Source organism: Berghia stephanieae, chromosome 4, assembly GCF_034508935.2.
Source record: "Berghia stephanieae isolate SIO BIC M18660-M18661 chromosome 4, UCSD_Bste_1.3, whole genome shotgun sequence".
NCBI classification, from domain to species: Eukaryota; Metazoa; Mollusca; class Gastropoda; order Nudibranchia; family Aeolidiidae; genus Berghia; species Berghia stephanieae.
The window spans coordinates 19,892,783-19,910,110 of NC_088363.1; the positions used below are offsets into that span (position 1 = coordinate 19,892,783).

Sequence of the window (17,328 nt, forward strand, 5' to 3'; positions counted from 1 at the left end):
AATCCATCCAATACATCCATCCATGTACCTATTCAAACATCCATGCAACTGTCAAAGGTCTATCTGTCTGTCCATCCATCCATTCATCTATTTATCTATTAATTTATCCATCTATCTTATTCTTTTTAAGGATTAACATTTCAACAAAATAATAGGACAGCTTACCCCAATCTGTTAATACAACTGCCATTTTGTCATATATCTGGGAAGAAAAGGAGAGTGGAAAGGAAGAGAAAAACTTTTATAAAATAATAGTTAAAAAAAATTAATATCAGGTTTTTATTAAGTATCCTTATAACCGCAAAAAAAAAAAATAAACAAAAGGACAACATTATCAAAGTTTATATAGGTCCATTGGGTACTAATTACAACAAAAATCATATAATTCATAAAAAAATAGCTCCAAGTTCTTACCTTTCCAAATATAAGAATTGAAATGGCATTGAGAATGGAAGAGGCCAATGTGGTAACCAGAAAACACTCGTTATCTGGCATGTTAGGGCAATAGTCGACATTCATGATGACACGGTATGCAATGACAGCTACAAGACTGGCCACAACAAGGAGACACTGGAAGAAAGATGGAGTGATGAATAAAAGTGTTGATATCTTTTTTTAAATTTCCACTCTAAATTCGTACATCTTATTCTTTTAAAAAAACATTCATATTATTTGAACCGATCATGTGGCAAGGTTACTTATGATGATGCTCGTATTTTCCCCATAAGTTCAATGAAATAGTTTTAGTACGGTTAAATAAATAGAATCACTCGAAACAAATTAAAATAGCAACATAAGGTAAGAATATTATACAAGATGTAAAAGTTCGCCTTCTAAGTATTTTTGTTATAGCTTAAAAAATAGTTATCTTATGTATTACCTTTTCCCATCTTAATATGAGCCAATAAAACCAATTAATGAATCCCTATTGGCCCAAACCACATTATAATATTCTTATGGACTTATTAACCAAAATAAATATATATAAAACATACCTTAAATGAAGACAGGATCCTTTGAAGTAAGCTTTTCTAAAAATATTAAACAGGGTAGCTTATTGTAAGTTCACCAGATATTCTTTAAAACTTTTTCTAGTTTTTATTTAAAGCTATGCAATGCTTAAACACTCACCATAAAAATGATGATGGAACAAGATGTAATCACTTTCATGAGTTGTCGCCTTAGGGGATAAAACCAGACATCTTCATTGGTTACAGGATCCTGAAAGTCCAATCAAATAAATCAGAGCTTGCTTTCCATATATACTTTTACAAACTGAATGCCATTTAACTTACCAACTATAGGAAAATCGTCACATTCGTTACGATACAACCAACCTTTTTCTTATTCAAATTTCTCTTGTACATCATAACATTTAAATAAAATGAACAGTGTGTGTTGTAGAGCATGTTTTTGCTAAAGAAATTATTCAAGGGAAGAACTTTACTGCTATTGTGTTTGAGTGATAAAAAAATATGTTTTGTATTAGTTGGGTGTGAAGTTTTGGGGAATTTCCTGAAAATGGCTGGTAAGGAGAAAGTTAAAGATATCCCTCCTAAAAGAAGCATTGTCATAGTTATACTTAACATAAAGTAAATTTAAAAGTACTTCCAAAAAAAAAAAAAAATTAAAGCAAACTCAAAACTAAGTGACTTAAAATTGTATCAAAAGCTTAGAAACGACAAAGTCTTGAGTGAAATGGCACTTGTAATGCAATCAATATTTGGAGAAGAAAACATATGAACCAAGTCCAAATTGCAAAGATTAATTCTTTTCTTTAATTGTATGTTCCATACGGTTTACACTGTCCATAGAACTGTGGCCTGTCTGGTTCATTGGCCTCAAACTGGTCTACATCCCACTCATATGCCAGGGTGGCGCACTGCCGCTTCCATACCTCGAGGAAAACTGTGCCTGGATTTATGGAGCAAATTTAACATTATAATCGGTGACACTTGACTATCATCACAGATAATAATAATAATAATAATAATATAATAAAGAAGAAGAAGAAAGAAGAAGAAGAGACAAGAAGAGAAGAAGAAGAAGAAGAAGAGAATAAGAATAGAATAAGATAAGAATAATAGATAGAAGAATAGGAATAGAAGAATAAGAAGAATACGAATAATAAGAATAAGAATAACAATAATAATAATGAAAAATAATAATAATATAATAATAATAATAATAATAATAATAATAATAATAATAATAATAATAATAATAATAATAATAATAATAATAATAACAATAATGATATTTTTCATCAAGACAGATATTCATTCATATATCGCACAGTTACACTGATTCATAACATTCAATCCTTTCATAGTATTTCACTTATTCATTCCCTGCAAAGCAAACAGAACCATTTCATGATTGCTGCAATATCTGTCACTGTTTAATACTGCACTCATTAATAACTCTGTCGAGTTGGGTAATGTGTGTAGAGTGCCTGACCTAAGTATATAACTTCGAGGCTAAAGTTTTAAGATCATTGGTTTTGGTTTAAAATTTCCCTTTATTCATCCCATAAAATTTGTCTCTAGTGTCTATTCCAAGGGAAGACTGGAATAACCCAGGCATTAGCTGCAGTGCAGCGCCACTCGCAAATTGAGCTAGGGAGAGGTGACTTGCTCAAGGCCACATAGCGCAGCAGCGGGTGATCAAACTCAGTACCTTTTGGGAAGGAAGCTAAGACTGTACCGCTGAGCCACATTGCCCCTAATGCTCAACATCGCAAGACATTACATAAATAGTGTACACTAAGTCATTAAAAACCACAATGATATCATCAACAACAATTACACCAACAAAATCAACAACAACAATAATAACAATAATAATAAGAAGAAGAAGAAGAAGAAGAAGAAGAAGAAAGAAGAAGAAGAAAAAGAAGAAGAAGAAGAAGAAGAAGAAGAAGAAGAAGAAGAAGAAGAATAATAATAATAATAATAATAATAACAATAATGTGTAATAATAATAGTCCCCTATCTCATTCCATGCATTGAAAACATACCCCAAGCACATATAAACAAGGCAAAGAATGGAGTGACGTCATTATCAAATGCTTTTTTCACATCTCCAAGGACATCCTTCAATGTGTCAGTCAGTCTGAAACAAAGTAAACCATTCACCAGCTTGTAAGCCACATTTAATACACATTGAGCATAATAACGTGCACTGTATCATCCCTATTTACCTCATGATACGCTTAGAAAAATGTTGTATTTATCAAAATTACTCTTTATCTTTATTGTCCAGATAAAAGGCAATTCATGTGAGGTAAACAATGCTCAAACAGTTTGGTTCATGGTATGAACATCAACACATTTACAAAAACAGACACAGACATACACAAACATACACGTAAGCACATTGTTTCTACACATGTATACAGAAGAAATGAGCGTACATACATACATACATACATACATACATAATACATACATACATATATACATACATACATACATACATACATACATACATACATACATAACATACATACATACATACTAATACATACATACATACATACATCAATACATACATACTACATACATACATACATACATACATACATACATACATACATACATACATACATACATACATCATACATACATACATACATAATACATACATCAGTACATGACTACATAATCATACATAACCAGCTTAAACCCAATAACGAAAATAAAGCCAGTAAAGGTGACTCAAATATGTTACATTACCAGCTCTATTTCCTTTATAAACAACTGACTAACATATGCATCCTTGGCTTTCACTTTCCTTATATCATTACAACATTCTATGAATCAAGGAATTAAGAATAGTTGGAGAAAAGCATATGTTAAACAATTCCATCCCTATTTGGTCAATAGTAGTAGTAGTAGTAGTAGTAGTAGTAGTAGTAGTAGTAGTAGTAGTAGTAGTAGTAGTAGTATTAGTAGTAGTCAGTTAGTATGTAGTAGTAGTAGTGTAGTAGTAGTAGTAGTAGTAGTAGTAGTAGTAGTAGTGTAGTAGTAGTAGTAGTAGCGTATGGCTACACTTCCAAATTTATTTCGTCAACCCAGCTCCTAAAGTCTTCCTCCGCCCTAAGGACGGTTTCGTAGCCACCTTCAAGTTTAGTGACTGGACAGTGGAGGACGATGTGATCGCTAGTCTCTGAGGCGGCCTGATATTTCTGGCATGTATCACTGTTTCTAAGTTTCCATCTGCACATATTTGATGCAGTTCTGCCGTGTCCATTTAAGAGGTGATTTGAGAAAGTCCAGTATTTCCTGGCGTTATTGAATGCAGGCACTCTTTTGGTTGGATCTTTAATGACGTGTCCTCCTCTTGGTGTTTCCCTGTTCCACATTTCTCTCCAGTTTTCCTCCACACTGAAGTCTGCCATTATTGTTAGGTGGAAATGTCTTCTCGATGTGAGTCTTGTTGTTGAAGGTGCCCCCTTTATGATTGGTCAATAAGCACGTGCCTGTTATTCTGTTCTGTTGTTTTTTTTGTTTTTTTTTTTTTTTGGGGGGGGGTTGTCTTCTTGCTGGTGCCTTTGTATGAAGATTATGAATATGAATAATTGAATTGAGATTGTTTTAACCCAAAACCTATCAAATGATTCTCTACCCAAATCCTTTTGGAGAAGGTCCACGGTCAAGCCAGGATTTAGTGAGTTACTCATCAAGCACATGGTATTGCGGACATAAATGCTGATAGTTTTAGTCTGATGCCGTTATCAGTGTAAATGATGCCCCTTTATTTCATATTTGGTGTGTGTAAGGGAAGATGCATTAAAACTACAGTCATAAGAAAAAGAAAATCAAAATGTTCAACTAGGATTCGAACCAATGGACTTACACTCCTAAATTAAGTGATTTTGCATAAGGCTCTGGCTCGCACATTCCATTGATTCAATAGGTACCAATCACACACCAAAACAATTAGCAGAAGTTGCGATATATTTATATTTAGAACGACCGCAGTTATCTTTGTGTTAAAAGGTTTTGTTCAAAGACAAAAAGGTATTCAATAATTCTCTTGCCATTGCTCTTTCATCTCAATATAGAAAAAAATCGATTTTGTTATAATTGAATCATAAGTGGAAGTATAATGCTTCTTTCAATTCTTCCAGTTTAGTTTCAATTGATTTTTTCCAATAACATTTTTAATTTCTTAAAATTCGATTACTTACGTGGTACCATTGGAGTAAGTTGTATTGTCTGTCACACTGAAATAACAACAACAAAAAAAGGTTATTTTGATGGCAGTATTGAAAACAAAAAGAGTGGAGAGGAGAAGGAGGAGGAAGGCAACATATCATTGATGCTTTCAATAAAATCGATAATCACATGAAAAGATCACAGTCATCATAGGGAAATCATCATATAGGTTTACAAGACAACACCCCAAGGGAGATAGTGATAAGTTATTGATTTCCAATATGTATCAAAGGTCAAGATATATTGAGCAACTTATTATTTGCAATACACCCTAGTTATATAAATAATTACATTTGATATATGACATGAGAATATTCTTTATCGGTATTGATGATCTTTATCATTGTTAATATATATGCCATTTGTGTTTTGAGAAAAATAAAAGAATCCTGTTCTCAACAAATTTTAAAGAAAAATAACAGAGATAACTAGAAGAGACTTTCCAATAATTGAGATTATAAATCAGTCCAACAAAACTGATAAAATGTCCCAGATCAGGCCTTTCATATGTATGAATGTGTAACGTAGGCCTACCACTCCAATTGCAACTTGTTTAAAACGATATAAATGCTTAATTTGTTCACTTATTCTCGCATAAAATTCACCAAAAAAAAGAGTAAATTTAAGAATTATATATCTTGGTGTAACATTATGTATCATACCAAAATCACTCAAATATTGAGCTTTTTCAATCCCGAACAAGCATAAAATTTGAGAGCATACTATTAAGAAAGGCCTATCTCTCAATTGTTTTACAATCCTACTTGTTAAAGATTTACAGGGTTTTACATTCCTGGCTGATTAGAGAGAGCATGAATGTCATCTGATACAATATTTTTGCCATTTACTATTTCGTACATTAAACATTGATTTCTTGAGTGTTACATTTTAAAATCTACTACAATCAAAAGCATTTATAAGATTTGCTCCAGATGATAATTTCTCATAGTATGATATAAGAGCATAGTATGATTGAAGAGTAAGTAAACATGGCTCTTTAATGCTTGCAGATTGGTCAGGACAGGGCGGGGCGTTTAAAAAATAAAAGAAGGTTAGAGGGTAAAGTATAATGAGAAGCTTTAACAAACATGAAGATTTTTAAATGATTATATTAATCAAAAATTATTTTTTTGAATGGCACCCACCTCTCATAAAGCCCAAAAAGAAAAATGGCCAAACCAAATATCATTGGAATCCATAAGGTTGCAATCAACATTCCTGTCCAAGCAAAATAAAAGGCGATTTTCTCTCCAAAATAACTCCTGACACCCCAAAGAGGCTGGAACTTTAAGATTTTACTCCATCTACTGTCAAGCTCTCTCCTAGGGTCTTCTTCTATTGGAACAATAGGTGTTTCGGGGTTTAGATAATATTCCTTTCCTGTATCTTCCTTTTCTCTAGATTTAGAGGAGTCCTCGTGAAGAATAAATGAGTCAACAAATGTTTTTTTCATCAGGAGATATTTCAAACCTGAGGAGGTGTAGAGAATGCTTTTTTATGTATAAATATAAAAGAAAAAATCTCTGTTCTCCTAGTATCTTAAACTAGCACTTTATCAGAGTGAATCAAACACTAAAAGTTAAATCAAGTATGAATGTCGAGACAATGGTTGTAATAATAATAATAATAATAATAATAATAATAATAATAATAATAATAATAATAATAATAATAATAATAATAATAATAATATAATAATAATAATAATAATAATAATAATACAGTAGAATTACTTTAAACCGAAATTTTGGGGACCTTCTAAACCATTTCGGTTTAAAGACATTTTGGTTTAAAGCAAGTTCCCGTTTTGCGATGTAGTAACTATTTAAGAAATTTGCTCATTTAATCGTATCACGGGTTTCCCCATAAATGTAGTTGTTGAATAAATGCCGTCTTCGTAACCATTTTAAAAATCATTATTTTTATTTTTTTTAATGTTATTATTTTTTTTTTTGGGGGGGTGTGTTTTTAAAATATTTTTGGGAGTTTTCGTTTTCAATTCAAAATTGTTGAAAGAGTTGTGTTCGGGATGCCGTGTTTTTTACATATCTCCGTCTTGATCATTTTTTTTTTTCATCGACTTCACATAGTATTTTTATTTCAACTCCAACATGTAAGCACAATGCTTTATTTTAGACATCTTTTAGTAAAATGTAAAGCTAAAATAAGATCGAAAGTTCTTGTGCGATAAATGATAATGAATGATGCGCAGCTACTCAGAGGTGAAGTGAAATGGAAATGAAAAGACGTGTCAATGCTAAGGTGTCTACTACACATCTCTCTTTTGTTGAAAAGCCATTAGGTTCAAAGGCCTAATTACATAGAACCCCCCCTCTCACACACACATTCAATCAAAGTGGAAATGAAATGGCATGTCAATGGTAAGTTGTCTAACACCCCCCCCCCCCCCCCCCTTATTGTCGTGTTGAAAATCCAGTCAGTTCCAAAGCATCAACACACGAGCCAGAACATCTCGCTTGCGTGATTCTACACCCCAACTCCCCCTCTTTCCTCATTTTTTCGCCTGCCAGTCACCCGTTGTCTTCCTATTCCAGTCTGCGATCGTGGTGCTGGCCAAACCCAAGTGCAGTGATTGAAGTGTTTGCCTACCCCCCACCCCTCACCCTCATCTTATACTTACGCTCTTTGTTTTAATATCGCCGGGCATTATTATGGGGGGCCACCTTCCCGAATTTTTGAAGAAAAATAGAGAGAGAAAAAGGGAAGGTGCTCTCAAGTTGTTTCGGTTTAAAGAAAGTCATTCTTAGAAGTATTCGGTTCATCGTAAGAATTAGTACAAAGATAATGAAGAAACTAGTACAATTTATTAAATTCTTTGCGGTTTAAGGTATTTTTCGGTTTAGCTTCTTTCGGTTTAAAGTAATTTTACTGTAATAATAATAATAATAATAATAATAATAATAATAATAATAATAATAATAATAATAATAACAATATAATAATAATAATAATAATAATAATAATAATAATAATAATAATAATAATAATAATAATAATAACAATAATAATAATAACAATAATAATAATAATAATAATAATAATATTAATAATAATAATAATAATAATAATAATAATAATAATAATAATAATAATAATAATAATAAAAGTAACATGCAATGATAACAGTTATGATAAAAAAGATAAATCTCAGAAAACAGAATGCGGCTGACTATGGGGAATCTGTTGGTGTGATGTCTCTAAAAATAAAATGAGATCATGCGTGAATACATTTAGAGCAGTCTATTGGATAAATGTGATTTTTTTTTCTTCTTTATACCTTTCCTTTTAAGAGCTTGTTTTGTTCCCATTCCTCCAACACGGGCAAGGTTTGCAGCACCGCTAGAGCAAAAAGTGTTACGACAAAAGGCAGGGCAACAAGTACAACTCTGATCCTCATTCTCATTATCACTTGCATCATTGTCTTCCTCTATCTCCTGGGCTGTTCGAATGTCCAGGTTGATCAACATGTGATGAACCTGAGGAGGCATAACTAATGTTTGTATCTGTATGGCAAATAGCCTTCATTTACCCTATGATGTAATACATCCAAAAAAAAAAAAAAAGAAAAGAAAAAAAGGGGTCAACCAAAGGCCCTGGAAGGCCCTGGGTTCGAGCCTCGCTTGTACATTGTTGAGTCCTTGGAAAAGATTTTTACTCACATTCTCTCACCATACTCAGGCATAAAATGAGTACCTGGTAGTTAACAGCGATGTCTCTGTCGGAAAAATTGTCATATCATCTAAGAGGCATCATGTCTCATTCTATTTGTTACGTGTTGCTGTTAGTCAGCTTCTAATGGTGTCACCTTACTATGTTATGATGATCTATACAGGACGCAAACTCATCGCCACGATTGCAAACTTGCCAGGAAGCTTTGTCACAATGCAATGTTCAACTAGATGCTCTGCAGTTTTGGACTCTTGACCACAACGGGTACATGTTGGACAGGAGGCAAGTCCCTACTGACGAAGGGAGTTTGCTGTGACACAGGTTTCGTAACCAAAGTTGGTTCGCTGCAACCCAATGTCTCCTCTTGCTGGTAGAGAAGCCTGGCAACTTCTCCCCAGTTTCAAGGAATCTATGTCTCTTCCCCTTCAAGGGATTGAATTCTTCCAAATCGACATCCATCTCGTAAATGAAACTTTGTCCAAAGTCAAGGAAGCATGTTAAGTGGATATTGTGCTATATAAAATCTTGCTGGTTTTTTTTTAATACAATGAGCATGCATTTCCTTACTCAAGGGAAATTAAGGAAATACCAGAAACAGGTCTCAAACTCGAGTCTTTTATGTGATATTGCAATGCTTTATCAACTGTTAGTCCACATGGAAGAACTTTTGAAAAATTCTGATGCATCTTGAGTATCTTGATATTTCTTAATGTTGGATGATCCACGTTGCATTGTTGGTAATAGACTGTAACAATAATCTTAGTATCAATTGTCCGAAGAGGTGAGGGTGAATAGGAAATGAACTTAAATAAAGTCATGCAAGTAAAAATCAATATGATTTTAAGTCTTATAATAATAATAATAATAATAATAATAATAATAATAATAATAATAATAATAATTGATCTTTATTGTCCATAAATATGTTGAACTATAAAATAGATTTCAATAAAACGTTATTTCAAATCTACAAACATATTCTTAATGTGTAAGCTATAAGATAATCTAACATTTGGTGATGTAAGCAGCTACACTTTACTCACCAGTAGAGATCTAACGGCTGGCCTAAAGAAATGAGTTGGATCCTCATACCCCTCAAACAGGTGAATTTTGTCCATTATGAATTGTGCACTGACAAAATCATTTACTGAAATGAGAGAGAAAGACAATTTTACGCTTAACAGGGAAATTCAAATATTTTTGTGACTAATAAAAAGTTATACCTCAATAATCCCTAAAAGGTAAGATGGAAACAATAGTAAACAAAAATAAATATAACAGCTTCAAAAAAGAACAAAATACCAAACACAGAACATTTATTCAGCCAACAACAAAAAAACAGTGAAAACATAAATATATTACTAAAAAACCAGATCAACGGCGTCGATTTTTAGTAATGTATTTATGCTTTCAATGTTTTCTGTTGTTGGCTGAAGAAGGTTTTTGAGACCAAAACGTTTGTTTGTCTATTGGTTTTTTTTTGTTGTTGTTGTTTGTTTTTTTTAAGCTATTAAATCATTTTTGTTTACAACTTTTTACAGTCCACAGCTTCTACCAGCTTAGTATCACTTTAAGACGGAAACAGTTTTTTTTAGTTTTTAAAAGTAATTTATAATATGAAAATTCTGAATTCTAGATCCAACCAAGTTATAAATAGTATAAACATACAGAGCATCTATAATCTGAACTGTCAATCACAGTATTGTCTACCTCCATCAAATTGCAATCAACAAGCTGCCCAATTTTAAGTCTAAATTATGAATATTATTTCTACGAGAATAATATGCTTAATTGAGAATTAATGTAGTTCATTAAGCGTTACAGGGGGTCCCAATAGCTTTGCGGATCCCCATATTTCAGTTGGTAGAGCACTCGCTTCACACGCAAAGGGACTGAGATCAATCCCGGGTGCAGTCGAGATTTATTTCTGACCCCCCTGTCTACCCATCAGTGAATGGGTAGATGAGTCTGTTAGATTTGGTGGAAATTACTTTGTGATAGACTACCGTCGTATCCAAAGGATAGCAAGCAATTCCTATTGTCCGTTTCACTCTATAAATAACTGGGATGAACTCCAGCTTCATGGGCCGAATGGCTCTGAAGGACTATTTTTAAAAAAAATCAATTAAGCGTTAAAACTAAAAATTTGTAATTTGAAACAATATGACTTTAATTCCGGTTTCAGCATATCATACCACCTGACATAAAACCAGATTGATGGAGGTGGGCATCTACAGCCAAAAAGATTTTGTTTATATTCTGAGCTGGAGACTTTCATATTGTTTGAGTCTTAAACAGAAACAATACATAATAACTGAACAGTGCTTGCACACATTGACAGGGCATCTGACGACCGTGCCTCGTATCACATCATATTTGTCTTTAATTGTCCATCCAGTAAAAACAGTGGACTGATGGTAAGTGCCAGAAATCGTTTTTGACAGTTTGGATTACAGAAGCAAAAAAACTCTAAATCTCATTGGATACGCCGTCTGCTTCACTTCTACTGAGTTTGTAATGTATAGTTTTATTCATGTTTTTGCAATTTTCTTTGTTAAAATTGACTTCATGGCAAAACAAAGCACATTGTTTTTAATTCTGGTGAGTTAAAAAGTGTTTTGCGGTTTTAATTATCAGTCATAAAATCTGGCACATTATAAACAAAACTTGCTAGGGGGTAGTGTGGCTCAGTGGTATGGTCTTTGCTTCATACCCGAAAGGTACTGAGTTTGAATACCTGCTGTGTTGTGTGGCCTTGAGCAAGTCACCTCGCCCTAGCTCAGTTTGTGGCGCTGCACTGCAGCTGATGCCTGGCTTATTCTAGTCTTCCCTTGGAATAGACCCTAAAGACAAATTTCCCTATGGGATTAATAATAATGGGAATTTTATTTCTATTTATTTATCATATCTTCCATACCATCTTTTTTTTTTCTTTATTACAAATTAGGTGTCCAAATCAACAATCAAGAATTCCTGAACTATATAGTACAAATAAAGAGGAAAACCTCACCTGATAACAGAAGTTCTGAGTTATAAAATCCCAGATAAAAACTCTACTATTGTTCTTACTCAGTAACATAGAAGCATTTAATCAGACTCGCGCAACAATTTTTTAATGTCTTCTGCTTGCAAAAGCACCCAACCCTCACCCCACCATCATTTATGTACAAAAGTAGTCAATCCATATAGACAGCAAGTGACCTTATCAATTTTGTCACCCGATTCTATAAATTGTAAATGTTACTGTCATCTCTTTTCTTTTCAACATAGTAAACAGAATCAATTAAAAATACAAAATCCTGGTGAAACATTATGTTTATTTTAGAGAATGAGATTTAATAGGAATCTCTAGCTTCCACATCTCATCAGTAAGGAAGTATGAAGAATCGATTTATATTATGCAATGACGAAAGGATATTTGAGAAGAATAACTTTTTTTAAAAATGATTTGAAGATTATATAAAGGTGAAAGAATTAGTGGTGTAAAATTCAAACAAAAAGGATACAAACAAGACAAATAGAGGGAGGCTCAAACTGATGATGAGAATTACATTTATAGAAGTCCTTCAGTGCCATTAGTCCCATGGAGTCGGAGTTTATCTCAGCTTCAATAGCATAATATAGGCAATAGCACTTGCTTGCTACCCTTTGGATAGGACGCTAGTCTATTGCAAAGTACTTTCCATCAGATCTAACAGACCCAGCTACCCAATCATTGCTGGGTGGACAGGGGGAGAGAAAAACTCTTGACTGCACCCAGGATAGATCTTGGTCCTTTGCGTGTGAAGCGAGTGCTCTACCAACTACGCTGTTACATTCGTAAAGCAAATAAAAATAGTATGAGATAATATGTTCATGATTGTTTGTCTGAAATGCATGACTTACCATCATTCTCAGTGTCAAATTTTTCATCAAGTTTTCTTAGTATTGGATTCTTGATAACAGTCTCAGGAACTTCACACTGCAGGTTTTGGTACCAACATATAAAAATTTTAAAAAGAAAGAGAGAGAAAAAAATAATTTAAGAAATATGAAGAAAATAATTATCATCTTTTAATTTGAATAAAATCAACAAACTTCTTTACAACAATTACAACTCCATGAACAAAGGTCACCACTTAACCACATCGCACTGTGTAACAGCCCACTGTGTTTAACTCATTGAAGAGACAGAGTTATGGCCTGTGTGAAATCCGAGTGACGCCTTTTCACACAGCTGATTTCAGAATTCCTTTATATAAATTCAATGTTTTGGGGGTTTTTATCATTTAATACAATAAATTAAAAAATAATATTCCCTTTATTCTTCCCATTGGGGAAATTTGTCACTAGGGTCTATTACAGGGGAAGACTGGAATAACCCAGGCATCAGCTGCAATGCAGCGTTGCAATTGAGCTAGGGCGAGGTGACTACACAGCGCAGCGGTGGGTGATCGAACTCGGTACCTTTCGGGTACAAAGCAAAGACCACACCGCTGACCCACGCAGATCTTAGCTTTGCTTTAAAATAATAACTTTTTGTATAGATCATGTAAAGAATTGAGCTTTTATATAGTGCATGCAATATCCACTTAAAGTGCTCAAAGCGCTATACAAGGGGTCCCTGGCCCAGGATCACTTAGCATTTAGGATGGGAAATGACGCCTGTTAGGCGATTAAAATTTTTTCGGATAGAGACAATGCTGTTATCGGCCAGGTACTCATTTTACTCCTGAGTACGGTGAGAGAATGTGAATAAAGAGCCTTTTCCAAGGACTCAACTTTGCACCGAGTGAGGCCCTTCCAATCCGAAAGCGAGTGTCATACCACTAGACCACATAGCCGCACAATAAATAGTTTGTGCAGATACAAAATCCATACTGCACCATAAATATGTTAAAAGAATATATAAAAATTGAGTATATGCAGGCTTTCCTAAAACTTCAACAGTAAAAAGTCAATGCAAAATGGTCTAAACTAAACTTACATCTCTTAGAGGCATTTGAATGTGTACCCTTTCTGCCTCCACACATATCCTTTTGAAAGGACAATGAAGTTTAATGTAGACAAATTCTCCTATTGTATCAAACTGCATGGAGAATCCTTCTTGTTTCAGCAAGTTTGTAAATCTGTGTTGGAAAGATAAATGAAACTAGTCATCTTTGGAATCATAAAATTCATGAAACCGGAGTTTATTCAGATTTCAGTTGCATTACATGGATTCATTCTTAATTATGGCTTGGTCCCACTTACATATAAAATGTGTGCATTACAAAATCTTTTGACTGAAATGATTTTGGACTAAGCTATCAAATCACAGATAGATAAAGTATTAAAGTAGTCCTTCAGAGACATAAGGTCCATGGAGCAAGAGTTTCTCCCAGTTCATATAGCATGAAACAGACAATAGTAATTGATTTCTACCCGCTGGATAAGATGTTAATCTATTACAAAGTACTTTCTACCAGATATAACTGACCCAACAACTCAATGACAGCTGGGTGGACAGGAAAAGTCAGAAAAAGTCTCTCTTTGCACGCGAAGTGAGTGCTCTACCAATTGAGCTATAGTAATAATAATAATAATAATAATAATAATAATAATAATAATAATAATAATAATAATAATAATAATAATAATAATAATAAGGGGGGGGGGGCATGAAGTCTTTGAGTGGTTAAGGTATTGCACAGTGCCCTGGTAGGTTCTGGCTACAGTTGGGGTTTTTTCTTGGACGATTGCTGTTGACTTTTATTTGATGGATTACCTAAATTCTTTCGTGGAATACCTAGGCAATGGCTTCTAACAATTACTGTGTGGAAGAGCGCACAATCTTTTTAAAATGATAATAATAATAATAATAATAATAATAATAATAATAATAATAATAATAATAATAATAATAATAATAATAATAATAATAATAATAATAATAATAATAATAATAATAATAATAATAACAATAATAATTGGTGATGCTGATGCTGATGATGATGATAATCATAATTCATTGATACAGTCCCATACTTCATTTGCACAAGTATTAAGCGCTGTATAATACAAAACAGTATAGATACCATATATTGCAGATTACACTTGTTCTAGTTCATTTACATCTATAAATACTGTAAAATACACTTTATCTGGCTAAATAAAAGATTATGGACTCGCACACACACACACACACACACACACACACACACACACACAGACATACGCGTGCGGCATAAAAACAGTATAGGCAGTAAGAAATAATTATCTGTTGCTCATCACAGACCAATAATTGGTGAATGCTACTGTCACCACTTAAAGTTTCTATTAAAAATCTTCAACCAAAACTGTCTGAGCAACTATAAATTAGACAATAAAGTGTTTATTTAAAAAAAAACTAAAGCCCACCTTGCTCTATGTTTTTCATGCCTTTTCAATTCATTCTTTTTAACTGACTCTTTGGCATCTTCAGACTTTTGACTAGGATAAACAAGGACATAATCAATGCGTTTCCTCTCTGGGATCAGACCTTTGTTGGACGCAAGTTTGGAATATCTGAAAGGGTCAAAGTGTAAAGTAACCTTATATTTTTGACAAAATGTTGTCTTTCAACGGACTGCACAGTAAACCAATCATTTAAAACCCAAAAAAAAAATGGTTCAGGGTGGAGGGTGGGGACACAAAAACATAAATAATATAAAAATGCAAAAGCAGACAAAAACAACTCCAACCCCCTCCTCCTAAATGACATAACAAGAAGAACAAGAAGATTTGAGTCATGCATAAGTTAACATGAAAATTGTTATTATGTGTGTATGTGTGTGAGTGTGTGGCACATGTATGTATATGTGTAAAGGGGGGTGTTCATAATATTAAGAAAGAGTGAGAGACAGAAAGAGAGACAGAAAGAGAGAGAGAGAGAGAGAGAGAGAGAGAGAGAGAGAGAGAGAGAGAGAGAGAGAGAGAGAGAGAGAGAGAGAGAGCTAGAGGCGGGGGGGGGGGGGGGGGGGGGGGGGGGGAGAAAGAGAGAATCTCTTCACACTCATTTTCTATATTTGAAACAACTGTTTTGATTGTATACAGATGTTTTAGATTGGTTAACAAATAATTTACATGTGAAAAGCAAATTAAATTTGAGGTCTCAATGACTTACAGTTCAATCTCTCTATAACGACATCACCAGGACAGGTGGAAAATGTCTTTATAGAAGGCTGTCATTACAGAGGGGTTTAAAAAATAAAAGAGATGGGGAAGGTTAGGGGGGGGGGGGGGGGAGAGGCTTGAAATTCCATTTTTCCTTTGTATTTATCCGGGTTGGGACCAGCATGTATGCGATTGCATACATGGCCACAGTCAATTTTTTTTATTCGATTGTTTATTTTTCTGTTTTAAAAAAAATATTTATACACAATGGTGACTGCCATGTCATTGTTTTGTAAAGAAGTCATCGATAACAGTCTGTCTTTGTCTGGAGACTGGAGGAGATGATCTCACATATTATTAGTCCATTGTATGGCCATCAAGAGCATTCATTAGTTAAAAAGTAAGCATTCTCATTGAATAATGCCGTGGGAGTATTGAATATCATTGGTCAAAGAGTTAGCGTTTTCATTGGCCACATGTCGTAGAGGATCCCATTGGCCAAAAATAAACATTTTTCATTGACTATGAGGAAAAATTTCATTGGTAGAACAGCAAGCAGTTTCATTGGACCATGAATTTCAATGTCGCAATTCAGGGTTTTTGCTAAATTGTTTGTTGTTTTTAAGGGTTTTACGGCGCTTGCAACACATTAAGGTCATATCAGCGCCAGTAAAAAGGAAGAGAATGGGATAGTTAAAAGTTCTAGAATTACAATTAAAGCGCAAAAGAAAAGGTAAGACAAAGGGGAACGGGTTCAAATAGGGAACAAATGTAGATTCCAAGAGCACACCGTTAAAGTACTTAGTTTGAGATCACCTAAAAGTCTCATCCAGACACAAGCACAGGTCCCAACTAAGAGGAATACACTCAAATGTTTACCAATCATATAATATAATATGTAAACTAAACATAATACAATGCATAACAGAGAGATGATTTACAAGGAAAAAAAATATCATCTCCCAAAACTATAACTATACATTCGACTGTTTCCCTCCCAGCCACGGAACTCCGGCAAGGATCAGGACAAAACTAAGTAATCTCATTCCAAGACAATGACAGGAAACAATTGGAAAACGGGTAAGGGGGAATAGAAGACATAGCATGTACCTCCCTGCCCACTATGGGAGGTCAGGATCCCCACCCAGTGTTTTTTGCTAAAATTTATGTCACTATAGAGTTTTTTTTTTTATTACTAACATTATATAGGAAAAAATTGGCCACCATGTCGATATTGAGGGAATGTCGCAATAACAATTGTCATAATAAAGAGGTTGCACTGTATTTCCAGCTGTGAAATTAC

General features: G+C 33.8%; 1 protein-coding gene across 1 annotated transcript in view; it reads right to left on the reverse strand.

Annotated features, from left to right (window-relative positions):
* The window catches only part of LOC144970187 (anoctamin-7-like), a 45,132-nt gene that overhangs the window by 25,463 nt on the left and 2,341 nt on the right, over window positions 1–17,328 (reverse strand). Inside the window, 12 exon segments of the mRNA XM_078909568.1 lie at window positions 166–202; window positions 415–570; window positions 1,132–1,252; window positions 1,806–1,914; window positions 3,020–3,114; window positions 5,195–5,230; window positions 6,368–6,692; window positions 8,521–8,719; window positions 9,956–10,059; window positions 12,798–12,873; window positions 13,879–14,020; window positions 15,291–15,437. Of these exon segments, the coding sequence (XP_078765694.1) occupies window positions 166–202; window positions 415–570; window positions 1,132–1,252; window positions 1,806–1,914; window positions 3,020–3,114; window positions 5,195–5,230; window positions 6,368–6,692; window positions 8,521–8,719; window positions 9,956–10,059; window positions 12,798–12,873; window positions 13,879–14,020; window positions 15,291–15,437 (1,547 nt within the window).